The sequence below is a fragment of the Halichoeres trimaculatus genome, unplaced genomic scaffold (assembly GCF_033239565.1).
Source record: "Halichoeres trimaculatus isolate MK-OKI-2021-1 unplaced genomic scaffold, fHalTri1.1 fHalTri1_scaffold_21, whole genome shotgun sequence".
Lineage (NCBI taxonomy): Eukaryota > Metazoa > Chordata > Actinopteri > Labriformes > Labridae > Halichoeres > Halichoeres trimaculatus.
Window position 1 is genome coordinate 16,703,040 of NW_027437199.1, and position 12,104 is coordinate 16,715,143.

At 39.8% G+C, this 12,104-nt stretch overlaps 1 protein-coding gene across 9 annotated transcripts in view; it reads right to left on the reverse strand.

Moving 5' to 3' along the window:
* Nucleotides 1-1,409: 1,409 nt before the first annotated feature.
* LOC141810724 (protein PHTF2) overlaps nucleotides 1,410-12,104 on the reverse strand; it is a 55,821-nt gene continuing 45,126 nt past the window's right edge. For 5 of the 9 annotated variants that reach the window (XM_074698502.1, XM_074698500.1, XM_074698503.1 and 2 more), the window contains 15 exons: nucleotides 11,428-11,593; nucleotides 10,375-10,536; nucleotides 9,181-9,409; nucleotides 8,895-9,041; nucleotides 6,911-7,067; nucleotides 6,740-6,810; nucleotides 6,485-6,613; nucleotides 6,328-6,413; nucleotides 6,052-6,244; nucleotides 5,808-5,939; nucleotides 5,628-5,714; nucleotides 3,517-3,672; nucleotides 3,334-3,429; nucleotides 3,133-3,258; nucleotides 1,411-3,048 (listed from right to left, as the gene is read on the reverse strand). In XM_074698502.1, coding sequence (XP_074554603.1) covers nucleotides 3,028-3,048; nucleotides 3,133-3,258; nucleotides 3,334-3,429; nucleotides 3,517-3,672; nucleotides 5,628-5,714; nucleotides 5,808-5,939; nucleotides 6,052-6,244; nucleotides 6,328-6,413; nucleotides 6,485-6,613; nucleotides 6,740-6,810; nucleotides 6,911-7,067; nucleotides 8,895-9,041; nucleotides 9,181-9,409; nucleotides 10,375-10,536; nucleotides 11,428-11,593 — 1,958 coding nt within the window. In that variant the 3' untranslated portion in view covers nucleotides 1,411-3,027. Of the gene's footprint in view, nucleotides 3,049-3,132; nucleotides 3,259-3,333; nucleotides 3,430-3,516; nucleotides 3,673-5,627; nucleotides 5,715-5,807; nucleotides 5,940-6,051; nucleotides 6,245-6,327; nucleotides 6,414-6,484; nucleotides 6,614-6,739; nucleotides 6,811-6,910; nucleotides 7,068-8,894; nucleotides 9,042-9,180; nucleotides 9,410-10,374; nucleotides 10,537-11,427; nucleotides 11,594-12,104 lie in introns of all 9 variants that reach the window. The other 4 variants (XM_074698507.1, XM_074698506.1, XM_074698508.1 and 1 more) reach the window with 2 other exon arrangements.

Consider the following 12,104-nt stretch of genomic DNA (forward strand, 5'->3'; position numbering starts at 1 on the left):
TTTCCAGCTGTTCTTTGAGAATTAACTGGGTCGAAGGTGTTCATCCAATCTGCCTTAAAGTTTCAGTATTTACTATAAAACAGGGTGTTGCTCCAATCCAACCCCAACAAACCTTCCACATACTTTAACCGTTTGGGCCTTAACACTTTCATACCCACACAGTGAGACGCTGGTTTGCATTTTCCGCAGTCGGTAAGTTTTGTAACAGCTCAATGAAGCGACTTAAGTTTTTTGGTTCAGCTCTCACAGCTCATTAAACTTAGAGTTCTGAAATCTCAGAGGCTGATGTAGACTACAAAAAACCTTTGTGACCATTTAGTTAAATCATTAGGGTGTCTACCTGTGGCCTTTCCCCACATTTAAATAGAAGATGTAATTAATGGATTTAAAAAATAAGATTGATTTTTTATTTGTTTTTGGAAAGATTAGCTCATTTCGTGTCATTTCTCTCTATTTCCCACATCAGTGTGTGGTTTGTGTCCCTGACGACCAAGGTACGTTTTATCAGTCTGTTTCCTGGGTAAAAAAAGACACAAACAGAAACATGAAGCTGTTTTTCCGTTTTGTACAAAAAACGAAAAAACAGGAAATGGCTTGTTTTTCCGTTTTTGTATTTTGCGCAAAAGACAAAAAAAAAAAAACGGCCCGTTTTACCGTTTTTAAACAAAAAAAATGATGATTCCACTCAATATTTCGTTTTGTTAGTGAGCGGGGCTTTGAAGCCCGACACAATAAAACTCCTTTGGCAGGCTTGGAGAACTGGACTTTCAGTGATCCAAATCAACGCAAGTAGTGTACACAGTACAGGATTTACACGGAAGTACTCCATCTATTGAGTGAGAGAGAAGCATATTTGTTGGCGATAAAACGCACAAGAAAAGATCGAGGAGGCACGAGGAAAGTAGGCATTTAATATTTCATTAGTGCACTTGCATAGCTTTTGAAAGGTGAATTAATTACTCCTTGTCATGCTTTTGTGGTTTTACCTTTTGATAACTTAATTGGACCAATTCTATAATTGGTTTAAAAAATAGTAGAAATGTATAAAACACTTTGACACCAAACAGAAATGCAAACTGCATATTTTAACAAACATCAACCTGTTGTTTTAACAGGTTTAAAGTATATTTTTTATACCAGTCCTTATGTGTCACTGTCCTATCATTGGTAGTTTTTATGAGGAATCAGGAGCTTAAAGGGGGTCAACTTTGGATCAGCTGTAGACTTTGATGCTGATGTGTCGTTGGTAAAACCCTGAACCCCAGATTTGACCTGTGAATGTGTATGAGTCAAATCAGCTGATACTCATGGTTTCTTTGAAGTGCTTTGAGGGGAGTAAAAAACGAATAAATCAGTGAATCAACATCAATTTTTTTATTTTTCTTACAAAAATGTAGAACTTTTGGACAGACCAGTTCACAAAAAAACGTAATCTATTTCTTTAGACTTGTTGAAAACAGAAGCACAACATAGAGTCCTTTTAATAAAACTCACGTTCATACGTAAAATTCAAACTTCTTTGTTCCTTAAAAACAGTAAAACGTTCCAGACGAGTGTGAGAAAACAAACGTTTACAAATAAAACGACAACGACGACGGAACAAAAATAAAATATTTCCAAAGGGAAACAGACTTTAAAGCATAGAGCTGCAAATACATTCTTTTTCCAGCAGAGTCACACAAACAAACAAACAAACAAACAAAAACAGAGAAATGGTAAAATAAGCACTTTGGTCTTCCTCCTCACACACTGAAGATGATTATGCGAGCGTTTTCTGAATGAAGTTAGTAACATGCTAACTCTTTAACAGCTTGTGTCACATTGGAGATGTTTGCTGTGGCGGGATGACTTCATGTACCATGAACGATTGACTCGAGGGAGTGAAGTGAAGCATCAAAAACACTTTTTTTGAGTTTCACACAGAACCAGGATGTAACTTCTTCAACTTAAGATCGACTTTTAAAGTGCAAACCTTCACTCACTCACGTTTAAACCTGTTTAACTGCAGTCTTAAGGTCCAGGGGCTGACGCCACATCGAAGGTCAGAATTTCTGGATGATGGATTGAAGCTTTCTGAAACAAACTCACAGGATCTAAATGTGATCTAATGTGATGAGTTGCATAAGGTTGTTCATCAAACTGAATCAAATAGAAAAAAACATGTTTCTGATTTTCAGATCTACAAAAAGCAGAGTTTTGACCTGACTAGAGCCTGTCTGGTTTCAGTTAATCCTTCTGACAGGGCAAAAAAATGATAGTTTCAAACTAAATTTTTCCAAATTTAACTATTTTTCGTGAGATTTTTGAGTTAATTAAAAATAAACTTAAAAAAAAAAAGTGAAAAAAGTTTTACTGCCGGATCACACAGTGCTGAAAATACTGCTATGTTCCTCTTGTCTAGATCTTGATTGTTGCTCTCCAGCACTTTAAAATCTCTACCTGAAAACTGCAGCTGGTAGCTTTTTATTAACAGTTAATGCAACTTTTAAAAACCTGTTTTCATCCGGGACCTGGAGACAGAATTTAGATAATACCTCAAATCTGTCCATCTTTAAACTTTATAGTTTAATCTAATTTCCTTTGACTAACTGGTGAAATCTTCAGCTGTAACATAGTTCAAGGTTTTCGTTTAGAAACTCACTCTACATATAAATAAAAGTAACGTGAAGATGAAGCCACACGGAAACATAAACGTGGTTTTTGCCTCATCAATACTTCGCCTTCAGATTTCTGCAGCTGAGAACTTCACCCATCGCGTTAAACATAATAACTTATGTTTAGAACAATAATACTAACACTTCTCAAATAAAATAGAGCATCGTCTCGTGTCAAAGAACACAAAAATGAAACAAACTACAATAAAAAAAACAACTAGGAAAAAAAACACTGAGTGGGTAAATAAATAGTTTGTGAATTGCACAAAGTGGGAACGTTGAAAGCACTCTGATATGTCGAGGCAGACGTTCTTCAGTCAGACGAGCGTTCAGTCAGTGAGAGCAAAGGGCGACGCCGATACTCCGTTCAATGTCACGATTTGATCTTCCACAGCTGGGGGTGGAGAAAACACAGATCAGAGCCCACGTCTCTAAAACACTAAGTGTGAAGTCGTCTTCAGAGAATCGTCAGACTCACCTTCAGGTTAAAACCTAACAGGTCAGATATGACGCCGGACACGGCGGACAGGATGACCACCTGTGTGATGTTGTAGAGCAGAGGGTTCATGGTCAGACCGTACAGCCTGAAGGGAGTGTCCAACTCCTGCAGAGAGAAAGAAAGAGTCGTTATAAAACACATCAGAACAAAGCTCCTGCTCCACCTGAGCAGACTTCTCACCTTGAGCAGTTTTGTTGCCAGTTTTAAGACGTTGTTGACCAGCGTCAGCTCCTCTTTCTTGTTTGGCTTCTTTTCCATCTTCAGATACAAGTTGATCTGTGAAAAGATTCACTCAGTGTTTGAAAACACCTCACACTCAGATTTCACACTCTGTTTTCTGTGTGTGTGTGTGTGTGTGTTTACCTGCTCTGTGAGGAGGATGGAGGTGTTGCTGTACTTCTTGCTGGTCTCAGAGCCCAGAGTAACAAACCTGAGCAGGAACAGAGACAGACTGGAGCACCAGATCACCAGCTCCCAGTTATAGTGACACTCCAGGAAGGTCTCGTGGACGTGGAGGAGCTGCAGGATGAGAAGTGAGCTCATTATTCAGTCTGGAAAAGGGTTTCTCTGTTTTAAATTGTACAAGAGCTATATTAGCTAGAGCTTTCTCAATTTAAAGTGTGCAGTAGGAATCAATAGCAGGTGGTCTCATGTTAAAATCGGCGATCAGGGAGGCAGAGTTTGAAGACACATACAAAGTTCAAGAACTTAACACAACACATTTCCCCGGTAAGAAGCTTCATGAGGAGATGGCACTGATATATACATGATACATTTCTTCAGACCAGTGACATTTGAGCTGTCTGAGCACGTTTTCTGAACCACATGTGCTCCTCACTACAACCTCTCCAGGTGGACATGCTACGTTTTTTCAAAAGAAACCATTTGGCAGAAAACTGGGTACCATGAGTCTGAAATATTTGCTCTCTTGTTTTAGCAAATCTATTATTATATCGTCAAATTTTTTGTCAAAAAAAAAAAAAATATTCTTTTTGTCAGATTAAAATTCTTTATTTCACTCTTTGTTTATAAACTGGACTGATATACTTTTTCTCATTGTTTGGTGTTAAAAAAGCAAACTAAACATTGTAGAAATTGCAATTTAAGTCGGTACCCAAAAAATCGTAATAGAACTGAATTGTGAGAATAGCATTTTGTCCCAGCCCTAACATCTATGTTTAGTAGTTTGAGCCCTCACTTTAGAGACTATTTAGAAACATTTTGTATGTTCTTTTTAAGATCCATACTTGTTCAGAAGTGCAAGGACCCTTTGTTAGTTGGGAAAACATGATGTAGGGAAAAAAAAACACATTTGCGTGTTATTCCTGATAAGGACTCTGTTTCCCATGAGCACTAGCACCCACTGTTGTGAGAATGTGACTCTTACCAAAGAGTATTTTTGTTTTAAAGCAAAAAAACTGAGATCAGATCTTCTTTTTTATCACTACTTTTCTTTTTTTTAAAGACAAATTTTTATTGGATGCTTCGCAACGAGGTTAAGTGTTTATTTGTAGTTACTTAGAACTGATGTTTGAAACATTACAACAATCAAACTTTATAAACTCAGTTCGTACCACACTTCAGTAGCCGGTTATAATTGGCACTACTCACAGCCCGGTGCTCTGAGACGTGTCTGTAACATGTAATGTCAGTGATTCCTGGTTGTGTCCTACCAGCGCTCATCTACCAACTCAAACCTCACCAAGCAGAGCTAAGTTAGTGCTGCTTCAGTGTTTCCAAGAATCAGACTGTACCAATTTATAACAGCAGCAAGCTTTAACAAGCGCCTGCCCACACAGCTCCACTGTTGTCTGATCCTATAGAAGTTCACATGGAGACTTATTCTGACAGTAATCTGCAGCTGAGCACACTGTGAATATAGTTTTACATTTTGCTTGAAGAATTTTAAATTCCTAAAATTACTCCTTATAACAAGAAACTTCCTTTAAAATGTCATTAATGAAACACATTTCTGGACCTTAGAAGATGGTAAAAATAACAGTAGCACCATTAGAACAGATGATCACAGGCTTATGTTTAATCTGCTTCATGTGATATTTAAGTTCTATCTCTAAGTTTTTCATGGGGATTATAACCAAATATGACCGTACGTATCTATTTCATATTCCAATTTATGCTCATTTATAATTTATGATTAATGACAACAGACAGCAAATTTCCATAGGTTGTTGCAATTAAAAAAAATCACTTCACGAAACATCACCACAGGGACTTCCTCCTGGAACTATGTACAATTTGACTGTGAAAACCAGGGTCTAAATTTAGTTCCGGGTCAATAAATTAACTCCTGAAAATGACCGTCTTTCCCACGTGGAAAAGCACATTTTATAGCAGGAACACATGTTTTTTATTTACTTGTTTGCATTGAAAGTCTGCAGGATGTGTTTCCTTTCATTTACAGCTCTAGCTTTGATGTGAAGCTTTGACCCTTCCTCACAATAATTTTAAAGTACCTGGGCGCAGCAGATGAAGACGACGGACAGTGTGAGCAGGAAGGCAGACGACACGATAACATCCACTGACCGCTGAGGACCCCGTCTCTGTAAACACCACAGATCAGATCAGTGTTACGACTTCCATCTGTTATCATCTGAGCATTCACACACTCTCACACACACACACACACTCGTTACCTTGAGGTAGGAGCGTAGCGACAGCCACATCTTGATGTTCTGAACTTTCTTCAGTCTAAAATGTGGGACTTCAGACTTCCTCGCTCTGCGGGCTGAAGTCAGGTGACCAAACAGCTTTGCGAATAGAAGCCTCTGAAATACACACACACACACACACACACACACACACACACACGGGTCATTGAAGTGAAAGATGCAAACGCTTCACACTGATGCACTCCTGGCTTCAGCTTCACCACCTCACCTGTTTGTACGTCCTCTCCGCCACGCTCAGCAGGAAGAAGAAGAGCCATATGAGGCAAACACGCACCAGGAAGCTGAGTGTCACCATGGTGATGACCAAGACTTCTGATCCAGACCCGCCTCCCAGCGCCACAGACAGCATCTCACTGGCTGAGAGCGTGGTCAGCTGATCCACATCCCTGTACTGAGTGAGTCTGCACGAGGAGGGAGGTGTCAGAAAAAAACAGCTGATACCCAAAAAATCAAAGAGGAAGAGCGATGCTGCGTCACATTTTACCTGTATGCAAAAGGAGTGAGGCCCAGTGTGACTGAAACCAGATTCCCAAAGACCTGATACCCAATCCCAGGAGTGTAGAGATTCACCTGCAGAGGAGAGTGGTTAGGACACACTCAAACACACCATAAGATAAAACATGACAGGTGGATTTACTCACTCTGTTCATGATCATGCCGCTGATCTCCAGCACCGACATGTCGGCTTTCTTGCACTCGTTTCCCTCCCACACGATGGCGCTCACTCTCTCCAGACCGGGGTTGGAGCTGTGCAGCCAGGGAATGTGACCCTGAGGTAGGAGATAAAAATCAAAACACAACAAACAAACACTGTGACTAAAAACTCTACAAACAGACAAATTCAACACTATGAAAGATCAACACATCAGTGAGACACGTCTCATGAGCCAACAGACCTGATGAAAAGGATCGTCTCTGTATTCTTTTTTCGCTGGGGGACACACAGGCGTCCCTCCTCCTTCTCCCTCTGAGAAGAAGACACAGTATTAATACTGACACAAAATTTCACGCGGTATGAAATAAAGCGACAGGAAAAATACAAATGCGTTAAGTTTTCTTCCTCTGACCTGTCTCTGACGTGCATGAGGATCTGCACTCGGCACAGTGCAGAAAGTCCTCCCACATTAGGTCCTCTGTCTCTGATTCGTGCCGAGTGCTCTCTGAGTCCTGAGTCCTCAGACTGGAGCATCTGGAGCTGCAGCTGGTGCCAGACTTCGGAACATCCTGAGACACGACATAAGTTACACATAAATTATCTCTTCATGACCAAGTTTTCGTTCCTTAATCGTGCACATGTACATTTTCTGTCAAGGTCACAAGCAAAACCAAAGTGTATCGAGTAACGTCTCATTAGGACTAAGTTTGGACTCTGCATAGGCTCAACAAGTCTTACAGCTGACGTCTTTAAATTAATGGATTTATCATGATGTAAAATGTGAGAATTCAACAAACACATTAGAGGACAGAAAAGTAAAAATGTGCATTAAAATAGTTCAGAATGAAGGATAAAAAATATTTGTGGCTGAAAATGTTGAGACAGATGTTTGTCTAACATGAGTCTGGTTCCGTCCGAGGTTTCTGCCTGTTAAAGGGACGTTTTACCTTGCCATTGTAACTTGCTAAATGCTGCAAAGTGCTGCACTCATGGTGGGTTAAGATAAAATAAGACTCTTTATCTTGACTTGATGTTGGGTTTTAACGGGTCTAGACCAGTTAATGTTTTGGAAAGTGTCTTGAGATAACATTTGTTATGATTTGGTGCTATACAAATAAAGACTGATTGATTGATTGATTGATTGTTTGCAGGTCAAAACTGTCTGAATATAAAAAACAATCTTGATAAAATCCAGATCCTGATCCTGCCATAAAAAAATCCTGACATGTTTTTCCCATATCGCCCCCTAATGGAGAAAATTTTCCTTCCTCAGAAGCAGACTTCGCTTATCTTTATGCAGCATGTAACACTGCAGAAAACAGACCACTGATCATCTGGTATCAGGAGACACCTGAGGGACAGGTGAGTGCTTCACAAGAACACGAGCAGATATGTGGCCTCACACCAAGAATCTGACCCGAAACAGGAGGAGGAAACTGTTGAGGCATTACAAACACTCTTGCACCGTCACAACACATGTGGGTCACCCTCACTTTACTGCATTTGGCAGCAACAGAAAAATTAGCACTGAGTGTCTCCAGCACAATGCTAAAAATCAAAAGTAATCACTATTTCCAGTGTGAAAAATTCAATACTATCTAAAACTAGAGGTATCAAGTAACAAAGTAAAAATATGGGGTATCTATACTTTACTTGAGTAATTATTTTTTTGCCGACTTTTTACTTCTACTCCTTACATTTTCAGGCAAATATCTGTACTTTCTACTCCACGTTTTAAAAGTAGCCACACTACTCCTGTTTCATTCCAGCTCGTCATCGTTCAAAAAGACACACTCCAAAAAAAGTGAAATCCCATCCTAAAATCGGTGAAATTGTGCTATCCACAAAGAGTGAATTAAATTGTGGATGGAAGAGATGTATGAACATGAAACCATTCCTACACCCTCTTGGTTTTTCCGCAATCCATCACACAAACCACACCACACCTCAGCAACAACATAACAGACGTATATAACACTGTATGAAGATGTCTGTGGCAGACACAGGAGTGGAGATGAACTATAAGAACTATAGGCCCCTCTGGCACAGCCTGAGCTCTTGACCTTAATGGCCCTTTCCTCCTTTAAGTTACTTTTACTTTTATTCAGTTGTTTTGGAACCAGTACTTTTACACTTTTACTTAAGTAAAAAGCTAGAGTTGATACTTCTACTTTTACAAAAGTCTTTTTAAACCCTAGCATCCATACTCCTACTTGAGTAATGGATGAGAACACTTTTGACACCTCTGTCTAAAACTAGCAACAGAGCAGCTGGTATGTCTGGATCTGACAGTTGTGTGTGTGTGTGTGTGTGTGTGTGTGTGTGTGTGTGTGTGTGTGTGTGTGTGTGTGTGTGTGTGTGTGTGTGTGTGTGTGTGTGTGTGTGTGTGTATTCACCTCCACAGCGTAGTGTTTCTTGTAATGGTGTATATTCTTGCGGTTTCTGAGAATGCAGTCACTGTTCATTCTCTCCACTCCCCTGCGGAGGGTGCTGTAGGACGCTTCAGGGTCCTCCTCACTGGACGCCTCATCTGACGCTGGCTCCTTAAGCACACACACACACACACACACATGCACACACACATCTCTTAGTAACTCTGTCAGCAGCTGAATGACAAACACAAAAATTAATCAGTATTTCGATGGAGGATTTAATTAAATAAAAGCGTTTTTGATTGATCACCTTGTTGCCGCCTGCCAGCATCAGCCCCGTGCTGTGGGGTGTGTGTGCGTGTGCGGCCTGGATGTGCGAGTTCCAGCACACCTCGTCAGCTCTGTTCAGCGAATCACAGCGCTGCTCGTGGAGCTGGAGCCCCTCCTCGCTGCTGCGATTGGTCACGCGGCCGTCCAGGGACACGTAGCCGTTGTCTGTTTCTGTGGACTTGTCGATGGACAGTTTGGACTTCTTGGATCTGAAAGCAGAGACGAGGAGAGGAGGGAAAGAGATAAACAGAGCGGAGTGTTAGCTCAAACTCAGCCGTAGTGAGGCTCAGAGCTAGAAACATGCAGACAGATAAATCACACATGAAGGATGCATCAAACACAACTCTGTGGAACATATATACTAAATAAACTCACTCTGTTGCTGATTTTAGCCTGTTAAACTCATTAATAAAGTATTTTTAACCTGATGGTTTTGTAATTTACATAAATACACGATTCACCACAAATGGGAATTTAAAAAAAAGACGTTAAAGGGACACAAACAAGTGACCGACAGGATTAATGACTGGATCAGTGAGAGTAGACAGAGGTGGACATGTATCGCACTGACTCAGGGGAGTGTGACAGATAATCGATACATGAAATCACCAAATTAAGAGTTACAAAGTGCTGGGAAATGTTCCACACTGTTGCTGTCTGTTTAAAGCTGCTCAGAGAAGAAGCTTAGGGAGGAGAGTCTCAGACGATGAAAGAGTTTTCTTCAAAAAAGAGTCGAAATTACAAAAAAAAAAAAAAAAATGTTTTTTTCCAGTAGTGACTCTTCCCTGTGCTTTTTTTCTGAACACAGCTTGGTTTAGTCATTCACAATAAAGTCAGCTGCAAAATCCCTCCTTCCTCTCAGGAAACAGTCGAACCAAAGTCTCTGTTATGGAATAAGGAAGTTATTTATCCAGTACAGCCAACAAAAAAAAGGAGAGGAGGTGAATTTGCAGCTGAAGAAGCCCAGGTTAGATCTGAGACGAGGCTGGGCTCCAGTTTCTCACTTTGAACTCATCTTTAAAAATTTTGCCAGTGACCAAATGTTTGAAACAAGAAGAAATGTGAAGTTAATTTGATTTCAGATTAGGGAATCTTTGATTTTTCCTGATCTGAAGCCCAGCCCGTCTTCTCTCATCGTGTTATCTTGGAAAGATTGGGAAACGTAAATACACACCCAGCTTTACAGATATCATGCCAGAAATCTTGGAAGAAAGCGCCCAGGCTGTATGTGGTGGTGGCTGAGTGGGAGTGTGGCGCCCCCTCCTGTGTGTTATCGGTAGTGCTAGACCCATCGCCTTCCCTATGCACCTCCATCTGAGATGCCTTCCTCAACTTCCTTTAGTTTGGAAAGAATAGAGGGTGGAGAGAGGCTTAGAGAGAGGAGCTACAGACTGACAAGGGTTGAAACTACAGGAGTGTGAAGACTGGCTCTACTTTCACTTTTTCATTATGTGTTAAAAAAAGAAAAAAAAAGACTAAAAGGACAGGGGCACAGCACCAAAGATAAGGGTAGACAGAAGCTGCTTTGGTCACTAAATTTCAAATCAAGAGAAACAAAGAGATCTGAAGTGACAAATAAAAAAAACAATAAGATTTCAATTTTCAAAACAACTGCAACACTAAAAATAAGAAAAAGCCAAAAAATTACAAAATTTAAAAAAAGTTGTGTTAGGGTATTAAGAGAACCACCCATGTCATGATATACATATATATATTAAAAAAAAAAAAAAAAAAAAAAAAGAAAACTTATCTTCATTTCAAAAATGACATCACAGCCCTGTTTTTCCCACATGGTCTGAAAACTGTCTTTTTGAGTGTACAGAAACAGCAGCCACACACTGAAAAGCTTTCAACCCAAACAGAAGCACAAACTGCAAAGTCTACAGCCTTCACAACACACTCATAAAACTACATCTACTGTCACACACAGGAAATCCAGTTTGTCTCTAACAGGGAACATTCAGTCCATCATGGAGAGATTTCATCTGTCAAAAATCTACTTCTTTCTTTTTAAAAAAAATATTTTTAACATTGAGTCACAGAGTCAAGAACAACTTGAAATGTGTGAATAAAATCTCCATGATAAAAAAAAATCATGTCCTTGCATATTTTCCCTCTAAAGTTGTAACCTTGTGCTTAAACATTTGATTGTTTTTCCTTCTTCTATCATCTGAAACTATCTTTTTTTGCATATTTTCCTTTCCCCTCTCGTCTCTCCCTGGGTTACCTGCGTCTCTTCCCCCCGCTGCTTGATGCAGGTTTTGGCGTCCTGGTGGAGACGATCTGACAGTGGACGGTGCCCAGCAGCAGCATGAGCCAGATGGCTCCGAACACCTCAGTGGCCGGTATCCCATGAGGCTGAGGGATGCTCACATAGAGGACTGCTGCTGCAACTGAGGAAGGGAAAAGGACAGCACCATTTAACACAGCACTATGAGAAGAAAGAAGTAAAATAAGACAAAACAGAAACTGCTGTTTTTAGGTAAAAAGAACTCTTTAAAAAACCTGCTGTAGATCAAACAGGGACTGAAATATCTGGTATGAGTAAAATAAATCTGGAGTTTAAATATAGAGAGTAAAAAAAGTTATGCTGCCAGGGGAAATTCAAAGTACTATGTCTGTGTCTGGATGTGTTAAAAATCAACTGTTTGCTACTCATCACAAATCAGTCTTTTTTACACTTTTTAAGACTATTTTCTTAAGCAACAACAAAGAAAACTTCAATTATTATGGTAAGAACTTGACCAAGAATTTTTCTAAAACTTTTCAGGTATTTTGGGAAATTTTCCAAAACTTCACCAGGACCACTTCCTAATCTGACAAAAAAATTTTAGCTATCTAACCAGACACTTCCTATGTTTTGCTTTGTTTTTTTTTTCTTTTGTTTTTTGTTTTTGTTGCTCG